The 25,551-nt window shown below is 43.8% G+C and overlaps 1 protein-coding gene across 1 annotated transcript in view; it reads left to right on the top strand.

The window, feature by feature from the left end:
• The window catches only part of TMTC4 (transmembrane O-mannosyltransferase targeting cadherins 4), a 170,178-nt gene that overhangs the window by 62,243 nt on the left and 82,384 nt on the right, over window positions 1-25,551 (top strand). Inside the window, 2 exon segments of the mRNA XM_056555675.1 lie at window positions 1,946-2,159; window positions 5,626-5,710. Of these exon segments, the coding sequence (XP_056411650.1) occupies window positions 1,946-2,159; window positions 5,626-5,710 (299 nt within the window).

A 25,551-nucleotide genomic window follows, 5' to 3' on the forward strand; every position in this document is an offset into this window, starting at 1 on the left:
AAGTCCCAGCATGCCCATAAGGGAATGCTGGGAGTTGTGGTCGTCTGCCTCCTGCTGTTGCATAATTACAGCTCCCAGCATGCCCTTTTTGCATGCTGGGAGCTATTGCTAAGCAACAGCAGGAGGCTGTCACTCACCACCTACTGCTGCTGCTGCTCCACGCCGCGCAGGTCAGTCCCTCGCCGCCGCCGTTGCTCCTGGGGCCCTGATCCCAACAGGGACGCCGGGGATAGTCTTCCCGCACCCGCTCACGTCCTCCGGAAGAGGAGCGGAGCGAGTTGCGGGAGTGACACCCGCAGCAGGTGCATTGATTGGTCGGCCAGGAAACCGGCCAACGGTCTCTGACGGCCCCGATCAGCCAATAATTGCGGGTCACTGGAGACCCGATTGACCCGGAATCCACCGCAGATCGCCCTGCCACAGACCCCCCTGGGCGATATGCCCCGATGCCTGCTGAACGATTTCAGCAGGCATCGGGCACCGGCTCCGCTCCAGATGGCTGCGGGGGGGGGGGGGCGGTAAAACACATGACGTTCTCATACGTCATGTGTCCTTATGGACTCGGAAATGGAGACGTATGAGAACATCATGTGTCCTTAAGGGGTTAAGGACAAGCCAATTTTATTGTTGCATTTTCGTTTTTTTTGTCCTCACCTTCTAAAAATAACTCTATTTTTATCAACAGACCCATATGAGGGCTTGTTTTTTGCGTCACCAGTTTTACTTTGTAATGACATTACTTATTTTACCATAAAATGTATGGCGCCACCAAAAAAAGATTTATTGGGGGAAATGGAAAAGAAAACCGCAATTTTGCAAGGTTTTGTTTTCACGCTGTACACTTTACGGTAAAATTGACATGTTTTCTTTATTCTGTAGGTCAACACGATTAAAATGATACCCATTTTAAATGATTTTTTATAATTGTATTTCTTTAAAAAAATCTCAAACTATTTTAACAAAATTTTTATGTTTGAAATTGCCCTATTTTGACCGCCTATAATGTTCAAATTTTTCCGTATATGGGGCTGTATGAGGGCTCATTTTTTGCGCTGTAATCCGTAGTTTTTATCAGTACCACTTATGATTATATTTTACTTTAATTTTTAATGTTTTTGGGAATAAAATGTGACACAATTTTTTTTTTTTTTTTTTTTAAGGTTTATTTTTTAGGTTTATTTTGATAGGGCTTTTACACATTTATGTCCATTGTTGTTAAGGGGTTAAAACTACCACTGCAGTTTTTGAGCCAAAGCCAGAAGTGTTTTCAAAGGGAATGGGAAATATAAAGGAAAGACTTCTACTTCTGCTGAATCCACTTTTGACTTTGGCACAAAAACTGCAGTGGCAGTAATCCAAAATAATGCCAGAAAAAAAACTTGTGTGGAAACCTAGCCTTAAAAGGGTTATCCCCTAGCTTATTCCTCTTGTCTTCAGTCTGTGTGTGTTGTATTGTAACTCAGTTCCACTATAAATGGAGCTGGGTTGCAGTGCCACTTACAACCTGTGGACAGGAATGGTGCTGCTTTTGGTAGAAAGCAGCTATGTTTTCCTAACCTTGGATAACCCCTTTAAGGTATGTGTCATCCATAGCTAAGGTTGCTCATACATCATAGGTACCCCTCAACAACTATTCCTTCTAAACCCCCTACCCTATACACAAGGACACCTTGTGTGTGGATGGGAGTCCTTTTAGTGCTCTTACCCTATATAGGTAGATATGTTTACAATAATACCAAATACTATTATCTTTGCTGTGCAGTATAATTTATATAATAGCAGATTTCTTGTAATAGTTAATTACAGATGTTCTTTAGATTTGTGATTTATATAAATATATTACATTTATATAAATATATTAAATTTATATATATATATATATATATATATATATATATATATATATATATATATAAAAAAGGTTTTCTTTTGTAATATTTTGCAGGATCAGTTATGCCCTTGCGGGAGGATTACACCCAGTTGGGTTTCATATGATCAACATACTATTACATTGCATGGTGTCTATCTTGATGCTTGATGTTTTTTCACTACTCTTCAGTGGTGGAACAAGTGACAAAGGAAAAAAAGTAACATATGCCCCCAAGGCAGCATTACTTAGTGCTTTGTTGTTTGCAGTACATCCAGTACATACAGAATGTGTAAGTATGTTATACTTCTTGTCCTCTTTAAAAAAAATAAAATTGAGATCTACCTATCCGTATATATATTAATTTGCACTGGTGCATTACTGCGGCACATTAGAGTCAACACTGCTTACAAACATAATGGCCGACATTTATCATTGTCTTCAAACTGTTATTTACGCCTTTTTGGTTTACACATTTCTGCTGTTTTTGAGTTGCAATTCACTGATATTGACAATACACATGATATGAAAGGGTTTTATGAACTGAGCCTTTTTGTGAAAATGCGTTAAAAAAGGGGCAAAACCACCAAAAAGTTTCTAAAACTACAACAGCCCAGACTTAGTTTAGCTTTTTGGTGTATATGGAGAGTGAAATTTTAGAAAATGTGACCTGCACAAAATTTATCAAATGCTCTGTGACCTTTTTAATTTGGTGCTCCTACACATTATCAGCACACAAAAAATGTGTACAAAAATGCTTCACTTAAACCTACAATGATAAATGCCGGCCAATGTCTTTATTTGTTATATGAATATTGTTCATTTGTTATATAAATATTTTTTGTTGTTTGTGTCAGACTGCCGTGTGCATCAGCAATGATTGTAGTAACAGTTTGTTAAGCAGAAGTAAAAAAAGGTTGTAAATGGTCACATGAAAGAGCCCTGTGTGCTATATATTTTATTTGTTACGTGCAATACATGTTTTTATATATATTTTTATTATAATGTTTAAATTGTACATATGTATGTTCAATTGATTTGTTACTTCTCTACACAAATGACCTATCACTATATGAATTAGAGGCTTAATCAATAGTCACCGAACAAGTACCCTAGTATGCAAGATATCGGGCTAAAACATAACCTTTAATATTGATATAAAAACTATCAAAATAATCACCTCAAAAACTGTGTGAACCATACAAACTCTCCCAAGACATGTGCCAATGGATGATGGGGTCGGGACATGCAATAGGTTAGATGATAGAGTAGGACTTGGTATTTTAAATAATGCTAGAGGGAAGAGAGAGGACCAAGTATAGAGGTTAGAGATATTTATAGTAGTACCCCCTCCCCTCAATTGCTCCAACCAGTGTCACAATAACTTGGAAGCAAAAGGAAAAAAGGGAAAGTGCTCTCTAATTGTAATCCTCCCTGCAGCTGTCCCTGCATTTTTGAGGGACACCCCTCCTTAACAGTGTGGTCTCAACCACGGTGCCGTTCCCTCTCCTGATGTAAGTGAGGGAAGAAAACAACAAAAGTAAAAGATAAAGGTGTATAGACAATTGATGTCACTCAAGCCCATCACACCAGTAGCACAATGTCTAACCAAGGTATTTACAAGTGAGTCTCAGAACATCTAATACAATGCTGAGATATTTATGGTCAAATAGTATGGTCACACTTTCCTACGTGTTTCTCCCGTCCAATCAATCACGGGTTCATCAGGGAAACATAGGACCACAAAATACATGTTTTTCACAAATGACGATCCAGATGTAATAAAAAAAAAATAAAAAAATAAAAAAAGGTTAAAACAAAGGGGCTCAATTGCCCTGATAGTATTGCGCCCAAACAACTTTTGTTGTTTTCTCCCCTCACTTACATCAGGAGAGGGAACGGCACCGTGTTAAGGAGGTGGGTCCCTCAAAAGGCAGGGAAAGCTGGGGGGAGGATTAGTATTAGAGAGCACTTTACCTTTTTTTCCCTTTTGCTTCCAAGTTATTTGTGAGATTGGTTGGAGCAATTGAGGGGGAACTACTATAAATATATCTATCTAACCTCTATACTTGGTCCTCTCTCTTCCCCCTAGCATTATCTAAAATACCAAGTCCTACTCTATCATCTAACCTATTGCGTGTCCCGACCCCATCATCCATTGGCACATGTCTTGGGAGAGTTTGTATTGTGCACACAGTTTTTGAGGTGATTATTTTGATAGTTTGTATATAAATATTAAATAAAGGTTATGTTTTAGCCCGTTATCTTGTATACTAGAGGTTCCCTTGTTAGGTGACTTTTTTTTGTCTACACAAATGCAAAGACCTCTTTCATGAATCTTTGGGTAGAAAGACTTAATTTACTTCTTACATATTTCTAAATTATTGAAGGAAACCTTTCCACACCAATTAAAATAATAATGTCTTGAGCAACGCCATTCTTCAGGCGGAAATTTCCAAGCGGATTTTCCGTTCACAAATTGTGCTTCACAAATTCCGAAGTGTGAATTTGTGAATGGAAACCCATTCATTATACAGTACATTTTAGCAAGCGGAAGTTCTGCCTGCAATTTCAAAGCGGAATTGCAGGCGGAAATTTCGTAGTGTGAACCTAGCCTAAATCACAGTACCAGATTTGGATGTATGAAAGAAGGACACCAAGGGGAGGCTGCAGTGTGACAACACTGCGAGTACATAATTAATAAATAATACATATAATTTGCATATTAATACACAATTGGCAATTTTTGCCTTCAGCATGCAGAATACAGGTCATATATGTTATTAGCCATTTGACCATACTGGATGCGCTAGTCAGAATAGGGGTTAATAGGCACCAACATTTGTATATAAAGTACTAAACATTTGGTAGATTGGATAACTATGGTGTTCCTTTTGTATTGTTGAACACTGTGGCACTTTAAAGTAGTATTTACTTCTGCATCCCACAGTTATGTAGAGAATACGGTTCCTCAACCCACTTGGATGGGGCAATTGGCAGCTGCCATACCAGATTTGCTGGTGCCCCGTTTTTTCCACTGATGAATCTCACAAGTGTGACCTACATCTATCAGACATTTATACTGCTTTAATTGGTTTAAAGGGGTACTCCTGCCCTAAGACATCTTATACCCTTGCCAAAGGATGGGGGATAAGATTATGGGAGGTGGCCTGACGGCCGCATTGAGGGGGAGGGGTGTGACATCACAAGGGGGTGGAGTTGTGACATCACAAAATCCAGTGGTGGGACCCCCGCAATCAGACATCTTATCCCCTTATCCCTGACAGCCAAAATTCTAAGATTTCACCAATAAAACAAAAAAACAAAAAACGGGGTAAGTCCTTTTCGGTTTCAGTTTTTAGCCATGAACATCCTAAAATTTCGATTTTGACCAAAAATGTTCATTTCGGTGCACTGTTAGTTTTTACAACTTTTTTTTCTTCCGTTCACTACGGACAAAAACTCATCTGGTCTCAGATGAAAGGGGTAGGTAAAGAAGAAAGCATTGCACATACAGCAGCAGCCGCCTCCCAGTGTTGTTATCAAGTAAAACCCATATCGGCACTAAAATGAATATCTCTGGAATGTCTGTCCCGATTTTTCACTGGGTAAGAAGCATTTGAATCTGCATCACCTGCATTATTTCCATATATATTCAGGTTAGTGTGGGTTACCCTGCTGTCAGTTTACCTGTTAAAGCTTAACTTTGTTTTCCACATGCACCCTCTTAAATACATTACGTGTTTTATTATTTATAGGTTGCAGGAATTGTTGGCAGGGCAGATCTGCTTTGTGCACTTTTTGTCGTTTTATCTTTTCTTGGATATAGCAAAGCTCAAATAAGTAAGTATTCATATATTCTATTTAAATTATACTGTTAATATAATAGACATACTGTACATAAAGCATATACTGAAGACATGTCTGGGAGACAAGGCATGTGTATGTAAAGTATAGGCTTGGTTACATTGATTGCTAGCTATCTTGAACAAAGTTTATAACTGACTATGGGAGTTGCGGGGAAGGCAGAACAGACATGTTACTATGGCACTTGACAGATTTTGAAGCCTCACCTGCAAAGCTCCTGTGTATATGGAACTTCTGTGTAAGGGCTTGACAAATTTAAGAATCTAGGAGCCAGCAAAAAAAGTTAGGAGCCAGATATTGCACATCACACAACGGGATGTTTTATGACGTCATATGATCAGTTATTACTGTCTCCTCATCTCTCCCCCCGTGTCTGACAGTCATTATTGTCCACTCATTGCTCCCTTTGTGACAGTTCCCGCCCTTGTGTGTCAGATATTACTGTCCCTTCATCACTCCCTTTGTGACAGTTATTACTGCCCCCCCCTGTCCTGTGTCAATTATTACTCTTCTCTCAGCTCCTCTCTGTCACTTATTACTGCTCTCTTCTCTCTCTTCTGTGTGTCTGTCCTTTCATATTTTAAAATAAACAAACTTGATCCCCTGTTCTGCTCCAGTGTTGAGCAGTTGATGTCTTCGGTCAGCACTCCAGTGTTACGTGACCACTGCAGCCAATCAGTGGTCCTGGTGATGATACTCTGTACTTCTGAGTATGTTGTGTGACTGGCGAGGCCGCTGATTGGCTGTGGCGGTCACCGACATCCGCTGCTCAGATGGCCCTGTAACGTCAACCGAATACATCAGCTGCTGAATGCCGGAGGCAGAACGAACATAATCCAAAAAATTCTGTTGCTGTTTATGCCGTTACTGCTTCAATCGTGAAATGACCAGTACCTTTACTACATGGAGTCATAAACCTTGTAATCTGTACTTTTTTATGTTGATCAAATCTAGAAGATGGTTTATTTCTTTCTCGACAGATAGTGGTGTTGTATGACACCTCTATATGAAGACGTTAAGTCTTGATTCACCCAAAGTAGTAAAGTCTAAATACAGAATCCCTTAACCCCTTAAGGACCAGGGTTTTTTCCATTTTTGCATTTTCGTTTTTTCCTCCTTGCCTTTTAAAAAATCATAACTCTTTTAATTTTGCACCTAAAAATCCATATGATTGCTTATTTTTTGTGCCACCAATTCTACTTTGTAATGAAGTCAGTCATTTTGCCCAAAAATCTACGGCGAAACAGAAAAAAAAAATCATTGTGAGACAAAATTGGAAAAAACCCCGCTGTTTTGTAACTTTTGGGGGCTTCCGTTTCTACGTATTACGTTTTTCGGTAAAAATGACACCGAATCTTTATTCTGTAGGTCCATATGATTAAAAGGATACCCTACTTATATAGGTTTGATTTTGTCGTACTTCTGGAAAAAATCATAACTACATGCAGGAAAATGTATACGTTTAAAATTGGCATCTTCTGACCCCTATAACTTTTTTTTACTTTTCCGCGTATGGGGCGGTATGAGGGCTCATTTTTTGTGCCGTGATCTGAAGTTTTTAGCGGTACCATTTTTGCATTGATAGGACTTATTGATCGCTTTTTATTCATTTTTTCATGATATAAAAAGTGACCAAAAATGCACGATTTTGGACTTTGGAATTTTTTTGCGCGTACGCCATTGACCGTGCGGTTTAATTAACGATATATATTTTTATAATTCGGACATTTCCGCACGTGGCAATACCATATATGTTTATTTTTATTTACACTTTTTTTTTTATAGAAAAAGGGGGGTGATTCAAACTTTTAATAGGGGAGGTGTTAAATGATCTTTATTCACTTTTTTTCACTGTAACACTGCACACACCGATCTTTTACATTGATCACTGGTTTCTCATAGGAAACCAGTGATCGATGATTCTGCCGCTTGACTGCTCATGCCTGGATCTCAGGCACTGAGCAGTCATTTGGGGATCGGACAGCGAGGAGGCAGGTAGGGACCCTCCACCTTTCCTGTAAGCTGTTCGGGATGCTGCGATTTCGCAGCGGCTATCCCGAACAGCTCCCTGAGCTAACCGGCATGCTTTTCATTCCACTTTAGACGCGGCGTTCAACTTTGAACGCCGCGTCTAAAAGGTTAATAGCGCACGGCACCGCGATCAATGCCGCGCGCTATTAGCCACAGGTCCCGACCCGCTATGACGCTGGGCCAGGCCGTGGCCCCGCGTTATAGATCGGGAGCGGACTCATGATGTAACGTTACGTCATGGGTCCTTAACAGGTTAAGCTAGGTTCACATACGTGGGAATATATCAAAGGATTTAGACTTTCCCTGCTGAGGTTTGGTGCAAAATCAGCACTGGGAGAAAACACTATGGACAGTCAAATCTCTTTTTTGCATATGCAGTGGTCAGAAATTTATCATTGTTACTTTTTTCTAAAAAGTCACAAACACCACCAAATCTATACCAGCCCAGACCTGGCTTTTAAAACTCCTTTTCAACAGCTTGTTTAACCTCTTCAGGACGCCGGGCGTATGCATACGCCCTGCAACCCGAGTCCTTAAGGACGTGGGGCGTATGCATACGTCCGTGGGAATTCCGGTCCCCACCGCTAGCCGTTTGGGGACTGGACCCCAAATCATTCAGCAGGCATCCCGGCACATCGGGTCTCTGGTGACCTGATCACCCGGGAAATAGGGATGATCGGAGCTGTCAGTGACAGCCCCGATCATCCTGAGGGATAGGAGCGAGGTCGCAGTGCTGTGATCTCCTCCTATCCCCTGCCATTGGTCAGAACTGATTCTGACCAATGGCAGCGCAGGACAGTGGGTTGCCATGGATGTCGGGCAGAACGGGGGGGGAGGGAGAAGATGGAGACCAGTACCTTACCTGAAGATGGCGTGGGGACAGTTTGGAGACCACTGTTACAGTGGTGCCCAAACGGCATCCCTCCAGATGTTGCCAAACTACAACTCTCAGCATGCCTAGACTGCCCAGGCATGCTGGGATTTGTAGTTCTGTAACATCTGTCCCTTCAGATTTAGCAATTTTTATGAAATTTTTGAAAATTGCTGCTCTACTTTGAAGCCCTCTAATTTTTTCAAAAAGTAAAAATATGTCCATTTTGTGATGCCACCATAAAGTGGACATATTGTATTTGTGAATAATAATAAATAAAATTTATTTGGAATATCCATTTTCTTTACAAGCAGAGAGCTTCAAAGTTCAAAATGCTAAATTTACAAAAATTTCATGAAATTTGGGGATTTTTCACCAAAAAAGGATGCTAGTAATGACAAAAAAATTTACCACCAAAATAAAGTAGAATATGTCATGAAAAACAATCTCAGAATCAGAATATTCGGTAAAAGCGTTTTGAGTTATTAATGCGTAAAGTGACGGCGGTCAGAATTGCGAAAAAAAGGGCTCCGTCCTTTAATGTGAAAAAGGGCTGCGTCCTTAAGGGGTTAAAAAGTCATGAAACGGGCTTAAAAGTCGCACAAAAATTTGCAGAGTAGGAACCTTACGGAGGGATATACTGAAGTAAAAAATGTGTACCAGCACCACATTTATCACATGCCCTGCACCAGTTAATACATTTGGTGCAGGTCCCCATTTCCAACATTACAAATAAAAGGAGTTTAGAAAATAAAAAAAACACCCTTGATAAATTTTCTCCTGTATGGTACAAAACTAAAACTCGCAACATGCCCTGACATTGAGGACAAGCCGGGAATTGTTTTGGAGGGTCATAGGTTGGGTATTGCTGGAGGGTCATAGGTTGGGTATTGCTGCCATAACATGTATCTATATGGTACAAAATTATAACTCCCAGCACGCCTTGAGTTTTATTACCGTATAAGCCGGGTTTTTCAGCACGATTTTTCGTGCTGAAAACACCCCCCTCGGCTTATACTCGAGTGAACTCCCCCACCCGCAGTGGTCTTCAACCTGCGGACCTCCAGAGGTTTCAAAACTACAAATCCCAGCAAGCCCGGGCAGCCATCGGCTGTCCGGGCTTGCTGGAAGTTGTAGTTTTGAAACCTCCGGAGGTCCGCAGGTTGAAGACCACTGCGGCCTTCGACATCATCCAGCACCCTCTCACCCCCCTTTAGTTCTGAGTACTCACCTCCGCTCGGCGCTGGTCCGGTCCTGCAGGGCTGTCCGGAGAGGAGGTGGTCCGGTGGCATAGTGGTTCCGGGCTGCTATCTTCACCGGGGAGGCCTCTTCTAAGCGCTTCGGGCCCGGCCTCAGAATAGTCACGTTGCCTTGACAACGACGCAGAGGTGCGTTCATTGCCAACCTACTTCTGCGTCATTGTCAAGGCAATGCCTCTATTCCGGGCCGGAAGCGCGGAGAAGAGGCGCCCCCGGTGAAGATAGCAGCCCGGAACCACTATGCCACCGGACCACCTCCTCTCCGGACAGCCCTGCAGGACCGGACCAGCGCCGAGCGGAGGTGAGTACTCAGAACTAAAGGGGGTGAGAGGGGGCTGGATGATGTCGAAGGCCGCAGTGGTCTTCAACCTGCGGACCTCCGGAGGTTTCAAAACTACAACTCCCAGCAAGCCCGGACAGCCGATGGCTGCCCAGGCTTGCTGGGAGTTGTAGTTTTGAAACCTCTGGAGGTCCGCAGGTTGAAGACCACTGAGGGCGAATGATGAGAAGAGGATGATGAAAGGGGGGGGGGGGTGTGTGGGATGATGACAAGAGGATGATGAAGGGGGGGGTGGGATGATGAAGGGGGGATGTGTGGGATGATGACAAGGGGATGATGAAGGGGGGATGTGTGGGATGATGACAAGGGGATGATGAAGGGGGGATGTGTGGGATGATAAGGGGATGATGAAGGGGGGATGTGTGGGATGATGACAAGGGGATGATGAAGGGGGGATGTGTGGGATGATAAGGGGATGATGAAGGGGGGATGTGTGAGATGATGACAAGGGGATGATGATGAGGATGTTAATGACGGGTCTGGATGATGACAGGGGGGGATGATGTATTTCCCACCCTAGGCTTATACTCGAGTCAATAACTTTTCCTGGGATTTTGGGTTGAAATTAGGGGTCTCGGCTTATACTCGGGTCGGCTTATACTCGAGTATATACGGTAAATATGGATAAGCCCCCACCACAAAAAAAAACTCTTTTTTTCCATTTTACAAATAAAAAAAATGTAAAACAATTAAATAAGAGAACATATTTGGTATTGCCATCTGGAAATGTCCAATCTATTAAAATGTTACTTTTACATTTACGCCATTCACCGCACAGGATAAGAAATACCAAAGTCCAAAATTGCAGATAATTATTAGTCAGGTCACATCCCAGAAAAATGCAAAAAAAGTGTCCAAAAAGTCACACATATGAAAATGTAGTACCATTAAAACAAAAAAAGAGCCCCATAAGCCAAAAAAGAAATCTGTAGGGGGTCAGCAGAGGACAATTTTAAACATACTTTTACACCATCTAAGGGATATGCCAGGTGTCAGTGCGCATACTTTATCAACAATAGCTGGGGACAGGGATAGGAAACTGGCTCAATACAACATGGAGACTTTCTTCTTGTCAGGGGGGGACAAAGAGCCAACAAGAGAAAGCATATTCAACACACCAGGAGCAAGAAAACTGGAGAGTTGATGTAAAGAAACCAGCTTCTCCAGACCTGTAGAAAAGCTGCAGACTGACATGCTCCTCACAACAACTGATGTTGTTCAACTCTCTGACATTGGGGTACTCACTGGTTAGAGATAACCAGGCTGGCCACTGTCAAGAAGTGTCTTAAGACACCCTTTTTAACAGTAGCAAGAAAACCCGAAAGAAGGCTTAGTAAAGCAACCTGCAGAGAGTTGACCACCTGCTGCCCAGAAAACCTTTTATTTTGCCAAAAAGCATTAAGGATTGGACTACCCCACCCAATGTGACATACATTGTCCACATCTCCAGCAATAATCAGAAGGTCAGATACATAAAGCAGACGTCTGTTGGACACTGATAATTGATGATTTTGAGATGATTTTGTAGTTCTCCTTTGCATGAGAGGCTATAGAGAGACCATGGGAGAGAGCATAGGTTTTGAGCACCAGAAAAGGTTATTGAAAAGTCACATTCCCTTTTTGAGAAGAATGGGTCTGGCCAGCATTACTGAAATCAAAAAACAGATGGTATGAGCGGGAAAGGACATGGGGCCTAACTGCGGGAAAAAAGGAACCACAATCTTAAAATGAGGGCAAATAGGCATGGACTAAAGTCTCTGTTTATACTCCAACCAGGAAAGGGTGCGGTTGGGACAAATGGCACATAACGACTCAAAAGATGGCATTTAGCCCCCAAACAAGACATTTTTGAGGTGCGGGTGGCCAGATTTATCTCAAACCAAGAAAGTAGAATATTGCAATCCTGGGGAAAAATCTGGATTCCTCAGAAGAGGTGACAACAGACAAGGCTTGCAAGGGATATGATACAGTAGGACCCATTTATCCCAAACACAGAGTGTAACAAACCAAAAAGTGCTATTCCAGACTCCCTCCCCCTAGTTACTTCAAGAAACCACAGCACCAAGCACAGGTCTTAAGGGGACAATGTAGTTTTTAGCAAAACACTTAACAAGATAAGCCCAGTCCAGCAAAGGTGCCAAAAGTGTCACCCCATGATAATATTGAGAATTCTCATGCGGCGAAACAAAGACAGATGCTGATGATGATAATCATTAGGGTCCGCAAGAGTTTTCCTCTGCAATGGAAGATAATTTTAGGGAATAAAAGATAAAGCAATACAGGAACCTGAACCCCCAAGTAGGAAACTGACTCTGCCTGTCACTGAAAGGGGAAATTTGTCGGGCTAATTTATACATGTCAGAAGGGAGGGAAACATTGAGTCCCTCGTTCTTGGTGAGATTAACCAAGCCAAAATGTATAAGCCTCCAAACAAGCTGGAAAGCAGGATTCTGAAAAAGCGGGAACATAGGACCTGGTCTGGCAGAAATATGATGTTAGGCCACCCAAGTATCCCAAATATGTAAAGTGTGGGAAGCTAACGGGCCATTCAGAGTAGGGCATCCTATCCCTAATAGAAATCCAGAGAGCACAGGTAATCTGGATGAGTGCTAGTCCCTGTCTTGACTAAGTGTCCAGTCCAATTTTTTTGCTACCACAGCAGACCCATGATATGCTTAAGTAAATCTGTCATCAGTGTCACCTGTACAGACAGGTAGTACTGTCGACACTGATGACAACCATACTTGCCTGATCCAGTTCTGTGCTTCTGTTCTCCAGCTCTCTTCCGACGAATCTTTTATTCTGAGGCCAACTTGGAGCATGGGTGGAGCTTCCTGACATTACGGCTGCTGCTTCTCTGCTGGATCCCGCTGCTAGTGATGGCAGCGGTGACGTAAGGAAGCTCCGACCATGCACCAAGTCGGCCCCTGAACAGAAGATACGGAGGGAGATAGCGGGAGCACGGAACGGGATCAGGTACATATGGTTGTCATCAGTGTTACCTGTTTGTACTGAAAGATTAGTGCTGGTGATATTGAGATTTTGGGGTAGTAATAAATTCTTCCAAACAAAGTTAATGATAGCACGCTGTACTCTTTGAAAGAAACCAGAAGGGAAGCATACAGGGCACTCCCAATATAGATAGAGAATTCTTGGTAAAATGTCCAGCTTTGCTGTGTTTATATGGCCATGCCAAGACACAGGTCTGGGATGGTATTGTTTGAGATGAGTCAGAAAACGTTTAAGTTAAGAAGATATAGAAGGTTAAGTTTGTAGGGAATTTGTATGACAGAAAAGGAAGGTTTTTGATCCCGCATCCTTTTAAACGCAAGTCTTATTATCCTTTTAAAAGTTCAAGTCATCATTTTTTTTCCCCAGTGGCATGGCCTGCAGGCGCATGGCGTAGTCGACTTAGCCAGTGAGGTCCGCAAGCCTTCGGGTCCATAGCTGCACGATTGGCAACCTACAGACCGCAAATCACAACACATTTTCTGCCACAAGCTACTCTTTGCTTCTGTGCTTAAACTCTGCTCTGGTCCCTCCGGTCTTGATTCTGATGCCGAGAACAAGAACGAACAAGGAAGAGCCTGATGAAATGATCCTGCTTATTCTCCTGCCATGGATCATCCTTCTCAGAATGAACCAGCCTTCTGGCTGGCATCAAGCGAGGTACAGGTTATGGGCACTTTTCCCAGGGCCACAGGTCCACAGTCATCCAGTTCCCGAGCTCTGACAGAGGCTATGTTATTAGCAGTGGCTGCAGAACTGAAATCATCTACTCAGCAAGAGATCAGGTCAGCTGTAATTAATATCCAAGAGGACCTGCACTCTTTAGGGGCTCGCACGGAACACATTGAAATTAAAATGGAGGCAATGACTAAAACACATAACAAGGTGGTAGACACTGTTACAGCTCTGGAAAATGAAGTTGGCTTTCTTAAAACTAAGCTGACAAATATGGAGCACCGCTCCTGGAAGAATAACCTCCGAGTGCGGCGGATTCCTGAAGCTGTTTATCACGAAGATCTTGGGGGCGCATGCAGCTCACGTGATAGGACGCAGGTGATGTGAGCTCTGTGCCAGTCTTGCTCTTCCTAGCTTCTCTCAGCGCCTAAACGGCTCCAACAGCTGTGGTAATTCGCTGACTTTCTCCTTATGATGTCTAGATCCGCCAGGAAGAAAAATAAGAAGAAGCTTACCTCAAGTCTATCACAGTCCATTCTGGACTTTTTCAGAGCTTCCCCTGTGCCCAATATGGCGGTCGCCTCCCCACAATGCTCTGAAATGGCATCTGATGAAGAATATGGGGCAGAACAGACACACGTCTCCAGCAGATATGTTCTGTAACATTCAACAACTATTCCTGGCTGAACTGCAGAAGGCCTTGACAGACTTTACAGCCCAGATTCAAGAGCTGGGCCAGCGAGTCTCTGAGAATGAATCTAAACTTGATGATCTAGCGGACGCTGCAGAAACTGACCGCAGGGACATTGACTCTCACTCCGCTAAATTAGAGGCCCTGGAACTTAAGTTGGAGGACCTTGAGAATCGTTCGTGACATGCGAACATCTGCATCGGGGGCCTTCCGGAGGGTGAAACCAACCTCCAAGGGGCGGTCGATTCCCTGTTCCAGGCCCTTATGCCGCAACTAGAATCAAAACTGCTGCGCATGGACCGGGTACATAGAGCCCTGGCCCGTCCTCGCTCGCCTGACATGACGCGGGACATCGTCCTGAAACTACCCTATTTGGAGGTGAGAGACTAACTACTCTTTGCTGCCCACAACTTACCTGCCCTCCCAGGCATTCTACCCGAGGTGAGACTATATGCTGAGCTCTCCCCTTCTACTCTGGAGAGGCGCTGCCAGCTTCGCCAAGTCACCCTGGCTCTTATCCGGGACAATATTAAATACAGATGGGGTTTCCCCTTTTCTTTGGCCTTCCAAGTTAATGGCAATTCCTACATGGCCAGATCACTCTCTGAAGCGCTGGAGGCCCTTTCTAAGGAGAACATTGCCTGTTCTATCCCTCCTGCCCCGCCATGAAGAGACTCTCGCCCAACCCGAGCCTGGTCCTTGGTACCCTCATCTCATCTGCCCTTACCATCACATACAACGGCACCTAAGGGGGACTGATTGTTTCCTTTGTGCTTTCCAACGGAGGTTTAGACTTGTTTATCCACTATCCCATAATGAAGCTGGGTGTGACCGGATTATTGTGCCCTCAACCCAGTAATTGGGCCTGGAAGTATGCCAGACTGCTTTTATATTGGTTCTGGCTTTCCAGATCTTTGTTTGTTCCTTTGTTTAATTGTTTTTGTTTCTGTCTCCATTTTTTCCTTTGTTTGTGTACTTTGTTGCCTCCCCTCTCCTCCTGTATCCTATGTCTGTGATGCCTGTCAGTCCCCCTCTTTTTTGCACCCTTTCAGTTTTATAAATGTGCAAGATCTTATCTCACAACGTTAGGGGCTTCAACTCCCTGACAAAGAAGGCTTTCAGGGACTATCTGAAGCATCATCAGGACCTCATCTGCCTTCAAGAATCCCACTTCACGCCTTCTTCCTTCCCCAAGTTTTTACATACCTGACTAGAGTGTATATGTCTTCATTTCAGTCTAAATGCAGGGGAGTGGTTATCTGTATTAGTAATACTTTACTTATGGAAATTACCCACTCTCACATTGATACGGAAGGTCGCTATATTATTTGGGCGCCTTGCTAATTTGTATGACACTAATACTTCTGCCATCCCTTTCTGTCATGATGTGTCAGTGAGTGTCCTTTCACTTATGTGTTACTATGGGCAGGTGACTTTTTCACATTGCATTTAATACCACTCTAGACAGGTCTTCCCCTATACTATTAGGGAGATCTCGTTCCCAACAAAAATCGTTCATTCTGCCTTTTCTATGTTACAATTAGCTGATGTGTGGAATGAACATAATGGTTTGATGCGGGGCTATACCTATTTCTCCCCCTTGCAGAACCATTACTCTCACATAGATTGGTTGCTTGTTAACTCTTCTACTCTCCCTATGTTACTATATGCTCGTCACGCTTTATCTGTTTGGTCAGACCATGATGTAGTGATTCCTGAGCTGGACCTTGTGGGTGGACCGGCATCCCCATTTCGTTGGAGACTTCATGAGTCTCTTGACGAACCCTATAGTAAAATCTGTCACAGATGATCTCCAATCGTATTTTGGCTATAATGTTACCCCGACTTCTGACCCTATATGGGTTTGGTCGGCTCACAAGGCCTACATTAGAGGCCGCCTTATTTCAGTTGCTGCTGGTTTAAAAAGGGAACAAAGCCGCCACCAAGCTATGCTGGAACATAAATTGACATGTCTCTCCTTAGCACATCAAAGGAATCCTTCTCTCTATATATCTAGTGCATTGCAGGATGTTAGGGTGCAGTTGGATGCTGTTCTTTCTCAGAAGGTGGAGAAGGCTATCCTTTGGTCTAAGGCCACGTATTACCGCTTCGCCAACAAGCCAGATAGACTGTTAGCTAGTATGGTTAAGCAGAAACAATGCCTGAATTATGTGCATAGTGTCTGGCTGCACCCTGGCTCTCGCACTTCCCATCCCTGTCATATCTATGATGCTTTTCGTTCTTACTTCTCTTCCCTTTACACTGCACCGGACCAACCGCCTCACTTTCACTCTCGTCGATCTTCTTTTCTTCAAACTATTGCTTTGCCCTCTCTTACACCTGACAATAGAGATTTCCTTAATGCCCCCATCTCCTTTGAAGAGGTGGTCTCTACAATTGCTGCCCTAAAACTAGGGAAAGCTCCAGGTCCTTATGGGTTATCCGCCCAATATTATAAGAAGTTCTCTAATATTCTCAACCCTCATCTAGTCTCTCTTTTCAACCACCTCTTTCATGCACCTTCACTTTCCCCTGACTATCTAGAATCTCTTATTACTGTCCTTCCCAAACCCCATAAAGATCCCTCTGTTATCTCTAATTATTGTCCAATATCCCTTAATAATTTAGACGCTAAAATACCCACTTCAATTTTGGCTTGTAGATTGAATACACTCCTACCCAAGCTGGTCCATGCTGACAAGGTTGGGTTCATCCCCGGGAGGCAGGCATCTGATAACATTAGAAGGGTCCTGAATGTTGTGCAGTGGGCTAACTCCTCCTCTACACCCCTTTTTATGTTACTAGCACTAGATATAGACAAAGCATTTGACAGTGTCTCCTGGACATATTTACGTGGAGTTCTTGATAGATTTGGTTTTGGGGGCCCATTTATTCATCTTTTTCGCTTACTATACTCACGCCCTGCTGCTTTTCTCAAATTACCCACTACTAACCCTCGTCCCATCTCAATTTCTTGGGGAACTCACCAGGGGTGCCCTCTCTCGCCTGCTTTATTTGCTCTAGCGATGGAACCTCTGATTTGGTCATCTTCTGACATCTCTGGGGCTGTGATAGGGTTCATCTTGCTATAAAGTATGTTTATTCGCTGAAGACATTCTACTGTCTCTTTCCCTCCCTAACCTCTTTAGTCTTCTTTCTGATTTCTCTCTATTCTCTGGATTAAGGGTTAACTCCTCAAAATCCGAAACCCTTTTCTGTAATATCTCTAGACATTCTCCGAAACTGATCTGTCTTAACTTTTCCTTCCCTGACCCTACTTCCACCCTTACCTATCTTGGCTTATCCCTCACTCCATCCATCCACCTCTTGCAGATGTTAAACTGCCATTTATGTTACGATGGGAGGCGGACTTCCATACAATCATACCTATTACTGTTTGGCACTCATGCTAGTTGGCAAGTCTCCCTTGTGGAGACCTCTCTCAAAATTTTACATAGAGCCTTTTATGTCCCTACAAGATTACACAGGATTTTTCCAACTTCCTCGCAACTGTGCTTTCTGGGTTGCTCCCACCTTGGATCTATGCATCATATTTGGTCTTGCCCATTAATTAGAACATTTTGATTTTCCATAATCTCTCTCCTTAGGGAGGTTACTGGTTTCCCATGCCCCTTACATCCCACCTTTTGTCTTTTTAGTAGAAGACCTAACCGTATGCCTCACAAACTGTTCCGTTTAGCACAATTCATCCTTATGGCTGCCAGAATCCATGTGGCGGGAAAGTGGAAGTCATCTTCGCTTTCACTGTACAGGGTAATTGACCGTGTCAATTCTATAATGCTCTCCGAAAAACTCAATGCTATGAGAGATGATGTGGTTGTTAATTTTGAGCATCTTTGGTCCCCCTGGATGTCTTAATCCTACTGCCCAGATGTTAGCTATACACTGTCTCTGTATCAGCTTAATTTGTACTGACAGCCCTGACCTATTGTTTTTACTCTCTCTGTCCTGTTTCTGCCATGTCAATATATGCCCGCAACTCCACAACTTTGTTACTTTTTTCTTTGTTTTAATTGTATTATTCGGGTTGCATCCTGAACTGTTCACTTATTATGCAATCTCTTGAATCCATGATAAAAATGTATACGTTTGATACTAAAAATTAAGAATTTGTGAAATCTCTTATGGGCTTTTTTGTGTCCTGCTCCCTTCTGCAACTACAACTGAACTACTGCTAGGCAGAGTGCACAGATTGCCGAAGTTTGCACCAGTCACATCCCCAAGGGATGTTATATTGAAAGTGCACTTTCTTCATATAAAAGAGAAAATTGTTAATGCAACATGTAAACCCCCCCCCCCCCCCCCCCGCTATGCAACTCTCTCAATATTTGCAGTATATTTGCATCTTTCAACAGAGACATTGGCAAGATGCCATGAAGTTTGCATCTGACACGTCTTTTGAAACAGCATGGGATTCCCTATAAATAGCGTTTCCCAACCAAAATTATTGTTACATATAAAAGTGTTAAGTATGCAGCTTCCTCTCCTAAGGAGCTATTGTAATTGTGCAGAGTGTGGCAACTTTCTACACCTACAAATTCCATTCCTGATGCTTCTATTCAAAAACCGCAGAAATTAAAGAATGGACTGTAGTACAGCATGGGAAATGCAAAACATGACGTTTATATGTGGTCTGTAGTGGACATTTAATGATTAGGCTGGTTTGTCACACGTATTATTTGATTTATTTCCTGTTTGTAATAATATCTCCCTGGAGGTGGCCTTGTTCTCTGAATTATTCAGATTTTTCTTTTATTCTTCTTTTTATTTTTTTTTCTTTGATGTTATTTTTGCTTTGTTAGGGTCTATTCACACGTACAGTATTCTGCGCAGATTTGATGCGCAGGATTTCAAGCTTTGTTCAGTCATTCATTTACATTGAGATCTGCAGTAGAATATCCTGTGCATCAAATCTGCGCAGAATACTGTACATGTGAATAGACCCTTAAAAATCTGCATATGACTGCTTAACCCCCTAATGACCAAGGAAGTACGCATACATCCTAGCTACCTGGTAGTTAAGGACCAAAGGCGCACCCCGTGCAAATGCCCAGGACGGTCATCAGAACCCCCCCCCCCATGTCGGCAATCGCCGCACATCGCCAGTGAATTCACACCGGCGATTTTCTGCGATTCCGGGTCATACGGGTCCCCGGTGACCCAGAAAATAAGGGGGATCTGGGTTCTCCAAGACACCCACGACATCCCTGAAGGAATAGGAGTGAGGTGGCAGGGGTTGCCACCCCTCCTATCCCTGCTATTGGTCATCAAGAAGCGACAACCAATAGCAGATTGGGGGGGTTTAACTTTTGGTTTCCCCTATCTGCCCACCCACTGTAGGCTGGGCAGAACAGGAAACCGACCAGGACCCGCGCCGAAGTCCACTCACCCATCGGCAGCGGGCGGCAATCAGCGGCGGTGATCGGCAGCAGAAGAGGACGGTGATGCGGCTCCCTGGATCCTACGGAAGCCGGAGAGTTGCCTAGCAACATCTGGAGGGCTACAGTTTGAGACCACTACACAGTGGTCTCTAAACTGTAGCCCTCCAGATGTTGAAAAAACTACAACTCCCAGCATGCCCAGACAGCTGTTTGCTGTTTGGGCATGCTGGGATTTGCAGTTTTGCAACAGCTGGAGGGCTACAATTTGAAGATCACTGTGCAGTGATCACTAAACTGTGGCCCTCCAGATGTTGCAAAACTGCAAATCCCAGCATGTGCAAACAGCTGTCTCGGCATGCTGGGAGTTGTAGTTGCGTACCTCCAGCTATTGCATAACTACATCTCCCAGCATGCCATTCGGCGATCAGTACATGCTGGGAGTTGTAGTTTTGAAACAGCAGGAGGTTTGCATCCCTATGTGAATGTACAGGGTACATTCACACGGGCAGGTTAACAGGGGGTTTTCCTGCTGCAATTTTTCACTGCAGCGCAAACTCCTAGCTGGAAACTCACTGTAAACTTTTGCCCGTGCGAATGTACCCTAAAAACACTACACTAACACATAATAATGGGTAAAACACTACATATACACCCCCTTACACCCCCCCCTCCAATAAAAATGAAAAACGTACTGCTGTCTTTCCAAAACGGAGCCTCCAGCTGTTGCAAAACAACAACTCCCAGCATTTACGGACAACCACTGACTGTCCAGACATGCTGGGAGTTTAGCAACAGCTGGAGGCACCCTGTTTGGAGCCACCCCTATGCAATCCCTAATTTAGTCTTCAAATGCGCATGGCACTTTCTCACTTCAGAGCCCTGTCGTATTTCAAGGAAACAGTTTAGGGTCACATGTGGGGTATTTCCGTACATGGGAGAAATTGCACTACAAATTTTGGGGGGCTTTTTCTCCTTTTACCCCTTATGAAAAGGAAAAGTTGGGGGCTACACCAGCATGTTAGTGTAAAAAAAAATTTACACTAACCTGCTGGTGTTGCCCCATACTTTTTATTTTCACAAGAGGTAAAAGGAAAAAAAGACCCCCAAAATTTGTAACACAAAGAGTATGGAAATACCCCATATGTGGGCATAAAATGCTCTGCGTGCGCACAACAAGGCTCAGGAGTGAGAGCGCACTATGTACATTTGAGGCCTAAATTGGTGATTTGCACAGGGGTGGCTGATTTTACAGTGGTTCTGACATAAACTCAAAAAAATTAAATACCCACATGTGACCCCATTTTGGAAACTACACCCCTCACGGAACTTAACAAGGGGTATAGTGAGCCTTAACACCCCACAGGTGTTTGACGAATTTTTGTTAAAGTTGGATGGGAAAATGAAAAAAAAAAAAAATTCACACAAATGCTGATGTTACCCTAAATTTTTCATTTTCCCAAGGGAAAATAGAAAATAAGCCCCCCAAAATTTGTAACCCCATTTTTTCTGAGTAAGAACATACCCCATATGTAGATGTTAAGTGCTCTGCGGGTGCACTACAATGCTCAGAAGAGAAGGAGCTTTTGGAGAGAAAATTTGTCCGGAATTGAAGGCCACTTGTGATTACAAAGCTCCCATAGTGCCAGAACAATGGACCCCCCCCCCCCACATGTGACCCCATTTTGGAAACTACACCCCTCATGTAATAAGGGGTACAGTGAGCATTTACGCCCCACAGGTGTCTGACAGATTTTTGGAACAGTGGTCCGTGAAAATTAAAATAAAAAATGTTTCATTTGCACAGCCCACTGTGCCAAGGATCTGTCAAATGCCAGTGGGGTGTAAATCGTCACTGCATCCCTTATTAATTTCTGTGAGTGTGTAGTTTCCAAAATGGGGTCACATGTGGAGGGGATCCACTGTGCTGGCACCACGGGGGGCTTTGTAAACACACATGGCTCCTGACTTCCATTCGAAACAAATTCTCTTTCCAAAAACTCAATGGCGCTTCTTTTCTTCTGAGCATTGTAGTGCACCAACAGAGCACTTGACAAATGGGGTTACAAATTTTGGGTGTCATTTTCTCCTATTACCCCTTGTAAAAATGTAAAATGTGGGGAAAAAAATGGATTTTAGTGAAAAAAAAATTTTTTTTTTCATTTACATATCCAACTTTAACAAAAAATTGTCAAACACCTGTGAGGTGTTAAGGCTCCCTTGTTACATTCCTTGAGGGGTGAAGTTTCTAATATAGTATGCCATGTGTTTGTTTTTTGCTGTTCTGGCACCATAGGGGCTTCCTAAATGCGACATGCCCCCAAAAACCATTTCAGCAAAAATTGCTTTCCAAAAGCCAAATGTGACTCCTTCTCTTCTGAGCATTTTAGTTCGCCCGCAGAGCATTTTACGTCCTAACATGGGGTATTTCCATACTCAGAAGAGATGGGGTTACACATTTTGGGGGGCATTTTCTCCCATCACCCTTAGTAAAAATGGTAAATTTTGGGGGGAAAACTGCACTTTAGTGAATTTTTTTTTTTTTCATTTACACATCTGACTTGAACGAAAAATGTCAAACACCTGTGGGGTGTTAAGGCTCATTGGACCCCTTGTTACATTCCTTGAGGGGTGTAGTTTCCAAAATGGTATGCCATGTGGGGGGTGGGGGGGGGGGTTCTGCTGTTCTGGCACCATAGGGGCTTCCTAAATGTGACATGGCCCCCAAAAACCTTTTCCGAAAAACTCACTCTCAAAAATCCCATTGTCGCACCCTCCCTTCTGAGCCCTTTACTGCGCCCGCTGAACACTTGACATACACATATGAGGTATTTCCTTACGAGAGAAATTGGGTTACAAATTTTGAGAGGCTTTTTCTCCTTTTACCCCTTGTAAAAATTCTAAAACTGGGCTGCTATTCCTGTGAAACACCTAAAGGGTTAACACACTTACTGAATGTCATTTTGAACACTTTGAGGGGTGCAGTTTTTATAAGGAGTTCATTTATGGGGTATTTCTAATAAGAAAAAAAAATTCCAATTTAGAAAATGTTGTGAAAATTTGAAAAATTGCTGCTGAACTTTGAAGCCCTCTGATGTCTTCCAAAAGTAAAAACATGGCAACTTTATGATGCAAACATAAAGTAGACATATTGTATTTATGAATCAAAATATAATTTATTTGGAATGTCTATTTTCCTTACAAGTAGAGAGCTTCAAAGTTAGAAAAATGCAAAACTTTTCACCAAATTTTTGAATTTTTCACCAAGAAATGATGCAAGTATTAACAAAAATTTACCACTAACAAAGTAGAATATGTCACGAAAAAACAATCTCTGAATCAGAATGAAAGGTTAAAGCACCCCAGAGTTATTAAAGGAGTAGTCCAGTGGTGACTCAGTGGTGAACAACTTATCCCCTATCTTAAGGATAGGGGATAAGTTACAGATCGCGGGGGTCCGACCGCTGGGGCCCCCTTTGATCTCCTGTACGGAGCCCCGACAGCCCGTGGGAAGGGGGCGTGTCGACCTCCGCACGAAGCGGCGGCCGACACGCCCCCTCAATACAACTCTATGGCAGAGCCGAAGCGCTGCCTTCGGCAATCTCCGGCTCTGCCATCGAGATGTATTGAGGGGGCGTGTCGGCCGCCGATTCGTGCGGGGGTCGACACCCGCTATCTGGCCGGAGAGCCGGGGCCCTGTACAGAGAGATCGCAGGGGACCCCAGCGGTCGGACCCCCGCGATCTCAAACTTATCCCCTATCCTTAGGATAGGGGATACGTTTTTCACCACTGGACTACCCCTTTAATGCTTGAAGTGACAGTGGTCAGATGTGCAAAAAACACTCTGGTCCTACAGTGAAAATTGAACTGGTCCTTAAGGGGTTAAAGAGATTTTTATTTAACTCTCTGTTATTTAAAGGTCTTATTATTATGTTAGAGTACTTATCTGCTAATCCTTGCTCCCGTGTATCTACTAGGGATCGACAGATATTGATTTTTTTAGTGCTGATACCGATAATCGGTGTACTTTGAGGCCGATAGCGATAACTTGTACCGATCTAAGTTATCGGCTATTCCAGACCCCCCCCCCCCCGGGCCCCGCCGAAGCCACTGCAGATCAATGATTTAAAGCGGGAGCTTTAAATCAATGAACTGCAGCGGTTTTTGCGGGGCCAGAGACAGCTGCCGCCCGCTTCTCTTCCCCTGCCGGTCCCGAGTCCAACCACCGCCGCTGCCCCATTGCCTCCCCCATCCCTGGTTTTATAATTGCCTGTTCCTGGGGGTCTGCGCTACTTCTGGCTCCGGCAGCATCCTGAGCTGTCACTGTGCGCACTAACGGTGACTTCCCGTTGAGGACGTCACTCGTCATTGCGCAGCGCACAGCAATAGCGGAGGACGCCGCAGGAGCCAGAAGTAGCGCGGACCCCGGGAACAGGTAATTATAAAACTGGGGATGGGGGGGGCAGTGGGGGTGGGGCATTACCGGCAAGGTAATTGCTGATACCGATAATGTCCAAAATCGTGAATATCGGCCAAACCGATAATCTGTCGATCCCTAGTATCTACTACATGACCGTACAGATAGATCTATAGTATGGGAAAAAGCACGGCGACTAGGTGCATATCTTCTATGTTTACAAGAAACTCCTTGTGGAGGCTGATTCTTTTATTATATATTTTATTATTTATTTTTTTCCTCATGCTTTAACATAAAAAAGGGGGTGCACTGGCAGTCCGAAATTCATTAAGAGGGGCATTTACTAAGGGGTTTAGTCATTTTTTTTCTGACTATTTTTGGCGCTAAATTGTCACAATTGCGCCTACCCTATTTTTCGTGCGACTTTCTCTAGCAAGAGCTAGAAAGTCAAATATTTTTTTTCCTGCTTGGTGGTCAGGTATTTATTAACTGCGACAGTCGCAGCTGCGCAATAAACAGTCGCAACGGCCGTAAAAATTGACTAAATTTACTCCAGCTCCAACATGAAGCAGGAAAAGCTACTGCCGCCCGGGCTCCGACATACTTTCTCCCCGCTACCCTCACTGCGCTACCGGGACATTGCAGGGATTTACATCCCCCCCCCCCTCACCTGCCAGCGCCACACAACTCCCATCTGTCTACTAACTGTTGCAAGACTACAAGTCCCAGCATGCCCTTACCGTGAGGACACGCTGGGAGTTGTAGTCTTGTAGTAGCGGGAGCTGTGCGGCGCGGGCGGGAGACAAGGGGGGGGGATGTATATCAGTGTCCCCATAAATGAGGGTAGCGGGGAGGCAGTATGAGGAGCCCGGGCGGCTGCACTGTAATGTCAGCCCGGGCTCCTACCCTGACAGCCAAAGGCTTTGGCTGTCAGGGCATGCTGGGTGTTGTAGTTTTGCAACAACTGGAGGGCCACAGTTTGCAGACCACTGGTTTGTCGTCTGTAAACTGTAGTCCCCCAGCTGTTGCAAAACTAAAAAGCTGAAGGGGACCGGCGAAGACGTTCACTTACCCTTCCGAGGCTCCAGCGACGATCGGTGACGTCGGGCGGCAGCGAGATCGTC

This window comes from Hyla sarda, chromosome 2 (assembly GCF_029499605.1).
Source record: "Hyla sarda isolate aHylSar1 chromosome 2, aHylSar1.hap1, whole genome shotgun sequence".
Taxonomy (NCBI): Eukaryota; Metazoa; Chordata; class Amphibia; order Anura; family Hylidae; genus Hyla; species Hyla sarda.